At 44.7% G+C, this 5,749-nt stretch overlaps 1 protein-coding gene across 1 annotated transcript; it reads right to left on the bottom strand.

Moving 5' to 3' along the window:
* Window positions 1-625: 625 nt before the first annotated feature.
* On the bottom strand, window positions 626-4,510 carry LOC138893664 (uncharacterized). Its single transcript, XM_070178314.1, has 5 exons — window positions 4,377-4,510; window positions 3,542-4,232; window positions 2,022-3,409; window positions 1,489-1,832; window positions 626-1,428 (listed from the first exon to the last, which is right to left on the bottom strand). Exons 1-5 carry the CDS (start codon window positions 4,508-4,510, stop codon window positions 626-628), a joined length of 3,360 nt encoding a protein of 1,119 aa, XP_070034415.1.
* Between the last annotated feature and the right edge of the window lie 1,239 nt (window positions 4,511-5,749).

Below are 5,749 nucleotides of genomic sequence, written 5' to 3'. Positions count from 1 at the left end.
TTACGGGGTAGTGATGCCTTGTTTCAGAAATGAGTACATCCCCTATTCTGACACCTCTCATATTAGCAGCCCCATCAAAGAAAAGTTTCCAACCTGGCTTTTCATCATGATCAGCCTCGTCAACATACATCACTTCTTCATCAGGAAAATAAGTCTTCAGTGGCTCATATACTTCATCCACTGGATTCTCGGCCAAGTGATCGGCTAGGGCTTGGGCTTTCATCGCGGTCCGAGTCACATAGATGATGTCAAATTCTGTGAGTAAAATCTGCCACTTTGCTAACCTCCCTGTGGGCATAGGCTTCTGAAAGATATACCTTAGAGGATCCATGCGAGAAATGAGGTAAGTAGTGTAGGATGACAGATAATGCTTCAACTTTTGCGCCACCCAAGTCAGGGCACAACATGTCCTTTCAAGAAGAGTATACTTAACCTCATAAGGAGTGAACTTCTTGCTTAGGTAATAAATGGCTTGCTCTTTCTTGCCCGTGATGTCGTGTTGACCCAACACACAACCAAAAGAATTATCCATGACCGTCAAATAGAGGATTAAAGGTCTCCCAGGTTCTGGCGGGACCAACACAGGGGGGTTCAGCAGGTAATTCTTGATCTTATCAAATGCTTCCTAACACTCATCGGTCCACTTAACCGTAGCATTCTTCTTTAGCAACTTAAAGATGGGCTCACAAGTTGTCGTGAGTTGAGCAATAAACCTGTTGATGTAGTTTAACCTCCCGAGCAGGCTCATCACCTCAGTTTTATTCTTTGGTGGTGGTAATTCTTTGATGGCCTTAATCTTTGACGGGTCCAACTCGATACCGCGTCGACTGACTATGAATCCCAACAGTTTCCCCGACGGGAAACCAAATGCACATTTCACCGGATTGAGCTTGAGGTTGTACCTGCGGAGCCTTTGGAAAAACCTTCTTAAATCCCCAACATGGTCGGACTGTTTCTTTGACTTTATGATCACATCATCTACATAAAACTCAATTTCCTTGTGTATCATGTCATGGAATATGGTAGTCATTTCCCTCATGTAAGTTGCCCCAGCATTCTTTAAACCGAATGGCATTACCCGGTAGCAATACGTCCCCCATGGCGTAATGAATGCTGTCTTTTCTGTGTCTTCCTCGTCCATCAGGATCTGATGATATCCCGCATAACAATCCATGAAAGAACCGATTTCATGCTTGGCATAATTATCAATCAGAATGTGGATGTTCGGCAATGGAAAGTTATCCTTTGGACTTGCCTTGTTGAGATCACGATAATCAACACACACCCTCGTCTTACCATCCTTCTTTGGTACTGGTACCACATTAGCTAACCAAGTGGGATATTGAGTGACCCGAATGACTTTTGCCTCCAGTTGCTTTGTGATTTCTTCTTTAATCTTCACATTTATATCACTCTTGAACTTTCTTGCTTGACATGAGGGAATGTAGGGTCATTTGGCAATTTATGAGCTACCAAATCAGTGCTCACCCGGCATGTCATTATACGACCATGCAAAGACATCTTTGTATGCAAACAGTGTTTTGATTATTTCTTCCTTGATTTGTGGTTCCAGATGCACACTTATCTTGGTTTCCCTGACATTATTTTGATCCCCTAAATTGATTGCTTCGGTTTCATTCAAATTAGGCTTGGGTTTTTCTTCGAAGTGTTTTAGTTCTCTACTGACTTCTTCAAATGCCGCTTCTTCATCGTATTCTATTTCATCATCACCCTCTACTTCTTGGATCGTTATTTCAGAATTAGATTGGCTTTTAAGATTTGGCTGAAAATTCCTCATGCATGTCATGTCATTGAAACCAGCATAAAAAGAACTGTACAGAGAGAAAAAGCAAAAAACAAAAATGAAACGCTATCAGGATTAATGGAAAACTGGAAATTGTATTTTATTGAAAATAAGAGGATATGAGGGTTTGTACATTGAAACAAGCAAAAAGTAAGAAAAATCTAGATTACAACCCTGGAATAACCCAGATGACAGAAAGGAAAACAAAGCAAACTACCAAAACTCCTTCCGGATGGGGAGATGAGTAGCTTTCCAATTGCTAAGCTTCGCATTTGGCCCAACAAGCTGCACATCGGTATTACTGGAACCTTCCCCGATTTCGACCATATTAACCTCATCAAATAGACTCTGGAACCTCTTGATCAGCTCTTCATCAAAGTCGACCACAGGTTTTGGGACCACTGATATTGGGCGTTTGGCGACCCCTGACTTAACGAAAGACTTGGAGAGATATGGAACAGGTTTAGGGAGTGACCATGCCTTTCCTTTCAAACTTTTAGCCTTTTTCACGTCCTTCCCTGTGAGTGTGAATCCCAAACCAAATATACCGAAACTTTCACGTGGACACACCGGATGCACAATACCCTGCAGAGATGAACCCAGACCTTTGCCCGGCAGAAAACCATTCTTCAACATTTCATTTGCTACCATGATAGACGCGGATGGTATCTTCGGACCTAGGATGCATTCTCCTTCGGGAATTTTCCCGACAGACACTGTTTCGAACATTTGGTAAACCCAAGGCCCTTTATCATCTTCAACTTCAATAAATGGAACGATTGTGTCATTGTAAGCAGATGAGTTCTCATCACCGTGCACAACTATTTCCTGCCTGTCCCATTCGAACTTTACCATTTGATGCAGAGAAGACGGGATTGCCTTGGCAGCATGGATCCAGGGCCTGCCCAACAACAAGTTATAGGAGACAACCACATCTAGCACTTGGAACTCCATAGTGAACTCTACTGGCCCTATTGACAAATTGAGCATTATATCACCGACAGAATCTTTCCCTCCTCCATCGAAGCCTCGAACGCATACATTATTAGTGTGGATCCTTTCAGTGCTAATCTTCAACTTTTGCAAAGTGGACAGAGGGCAAATATTTGCACTAGAACCGTTATCCACCAGTACCCTTGAGACAGCATAATCCTCGCACTTCACTGTGAGATAAAGAGCTCGATTGTGTTCTGTACCCTCTATTGGGAGTTCACCATCTGAGAAAGTGATCCTATTTGCTTCGAAAATCTTGTTAGCAATCTTTTCTAAGTGGTTCACCGTGATCTTATCAGGAACATGAGCCTCGTTCAAAATCTTCATCAGGGCTTTGCGGTGTTCATCTGAATGTATCAGCAAAGACAAAAGAGAGATCTGAGCTGGTGTTTTCCTCAACTGTTCTACAATGGAATAGTCTTGCATTTTTATCTTTTTCAGGAATTCCTCAGCCTCTTCTTCGGTGACCGGCTTTTTTACTGGGATGTGGCCGTCCTTGAATGGCTTGGTTTTCCTCAGTTCTTCTGGGGTAAAACATCTCCCATAACGAGTCAGTCCTCTGGTTTCATTGACTTCTTCCTCTACTTCTTTCCCTTTGTATGTTACTATCACCTATTTGTAATTCCACGGGACGGCCTTTGTGTCAACCATTGGTAATTGGGTCACTGGCTTAATAATAACGGGGGTAACATGAGTCCCTTCCACGATTATGACAGGCTTGCCCGGGACCCCTGGCACGACCACTTTTTGCTTTTCCTGGTTCGCTTCAACATCAACCGGAGGCCCTTTCACAACCCATACAGATGGCTTCACGTTGAGCGTGCTTGGCTTCTCCGACATCCCTTCAACTGTCAAAGGCGTTGCCTTTGCAGAATCTAGAGCTTTAATTGGACCACTTTCGCTAGCTCGGATCATCACGACAGACTTGGAAGAATTCTTGGGCTCCCCATCCTTATGAACTATCTCGATCATATGTGTCTCTGCATGGGCCGACAAAGGATTTTGATTGATGTTTGGCGCTTCTGGGCTCTGGACCACAATTTGATTTGTATCAATAAGTTCTTGGATCGCCCTCTTCAAATGCCAGCACTTCTCCGTGTCGTGCCCCGGGGCATCAGAACAATACGCACATCTAAGGGAGTAATCAAGGTTCCTTGGAGGCGGATTTGGTATCTTTGGCTCAATCGGCCTCAAAACGTCCAACTGCCTCAACCTCTGAAACAAACTTGTATAGGACTCTCCAAGAGGGGTGAAGGTTTCTTTCCGCTGCTGCCTCTCTTTTCTGTAATCTGGCCTTGGTCGAAAACTTGGACCAGTAGGGTTTTGGTATGGTTGTGGGGGTGTATAAGGATTTTGTGGGGTTGGAGCATGCCATTGCGGGTAAGGATGGGGTTGAGCATATAACTGTGCGTGGTGAACATGGTATTGGGGTAGCCTGACAGAATATCGAGGGTCTTGTGGTGGGAAATAATGCTGAAATGGATTATATGGAGCTTGGGTGTAGGTTTGAGGCCGGGGTTGAGTTTGGGTATACTAGTGAGGCGGACCCCTTGGGCCATGCCACGATCCGGAGACAAACATAGCGACATCTTCTTTCTTCGTTTTGCCTAACAGGCTTCCGGTGCCACTTTGAATTGCCTGTGTGGTTGCTTTTATAGCAGAGTAGCTCATGATCTTGCTTGACTTGAGTCCCTCTTCCACCATTCCTCCCATCTTTACCACATCGTTGAAGGACTTACCTATGGTTGAGATCAAATGGCCAAACTAAGTGGGCTCTAGGGCTTGAAGAAAGTACTCGACCATCTCATCTTCCTCCATTGGAGGGTAGACTCGTGCAACTTGTTCTCTCCATCTGAAACCATATTCCCTAAAGCTTTCATTGGGACTCTTCTCGACCTTGGTCAAACAAAAGCCTGAGCCAAGTCATCCCATGTGTACCACCTGCTAGTGTCTTGGCGGGTGTACCATTCTAAAGCTGCCCCACTCAGACTCTGACTGAAACACACCATTAATAATTTATTTTTCCCACTGGCGCCTCTCATATTGCTGCAAAAGCCTCTCAAATGGGCCACGGGATCTCCATGTCCATTGTACGGGTCAAACTTGGGCATCTTGAACCTAGCGGGCAGTTGGACATCCGGAAATAAGCATAAATCCTTGTAATCAACACTTACTTGGCTTCCTATCCCTTGCATGTTCTTCAAAGATTGCTCTAGACTCTTCACTTTCCTGAATATCTCGTCCTGCTCCACATTCCGGGATAGTTTCTCAGTTTTGACATGAGGTTCAAAGTGAGGGGTATGGGAATAAGGATCCGCGACTTTGAAAGTTGGTTCCGGGACATGATATTGGGTATCTGGAGCTTGGAACGCGGGTTCACTAGAAGATCTATGAAGAGCAGCTCGCGGAGGGGCTACGAAAATAGGAGCGGATGTCGGAGCATGGTATGTGGTTGTTTTGGCTGGTGGGGCATGAAAGGTTTGGGACGAGGTGCAGGATAATGATGATAAGGGGTAAAGCCTGGTGCGTGCTGAGGGGAAAGGTCAATGGTAATGGGATCTTGGGCTTGTGACAGTGGTGGGATGGAAGCGGGATTTTCTGGGTAGTTAGCGGGGAATGAAGGTGGAGGATGCCCCATGATCCAGGCTTGATACATTTCTGCCATTTGATGCTTCAACCTGTAGACCTCCTCTTTCAATTCAGACTCTGATTCTACAATCTCCCTTGGCGGGTCGACAACACCCGTGTCCGATTCTTTGCTAGTCATGACTGCCTTGCACTTTGATCTGGTGTTATAGGGGTGACTTACCAGGATACCAACAAACTAACCACCTAAAACAGAACCTGTCTTTATGCACACACAACAACTTGGTCAGTTTTAAAGCAATTTACAGATAGGTAATCGCATATTGGGGATACAATGCACCTGAGCAGTTAAACGTTTCTAAATGC

The sequence above is a fragment of the Nicotiana tomentosiformis genome, chromosome 6 (genome assembly GCF_000390325.3).
Source record: "Nicotiana tomentosiformis chromosome 6, ASM39032v3, whole genome shotgun sequence".
Taxonomy (NCBI): domain Eukaryota; kingdom Viridiplantae; phylum Streptophyta; class Magnoliopsida; order Solanales; family Solanaceae; genus Nicotiana; species Nicotiana tomentosiformis.
Note: the sequence above shows the minus strand (reverse complement) of the source record. Positions and strands in the feature narration are given on the sequence as shown.

What these genes read in the sequence shown, in the direction of transcription:
- LOC138893664 (XM_070178314.1), bottom strand. Translation starts at nt 4,510, where the DNA reads ATGGGAGGAATGGTGGAAGAGGGACTCAAGTCAAGCAAGATCATGAGC. An exon ending in AAGAAAGAAGATGTCGCTAT is followed by an intron (nt 4,233 to 4,376) that starts GTTTGTCTCCGG and finishes ATATTCTGTCAG; the next exon opens with GCTACCCCAATACCATGTTC. An exon ending in GTCGTATAATGACATGCCGG is followed by an intron (nt 1,429 to 1,488) that starts GTGAGCACTGAT and finishes CCTCATGTCAAG; the next exon opens with CAAGAAAGTTCAAGAGTGAT.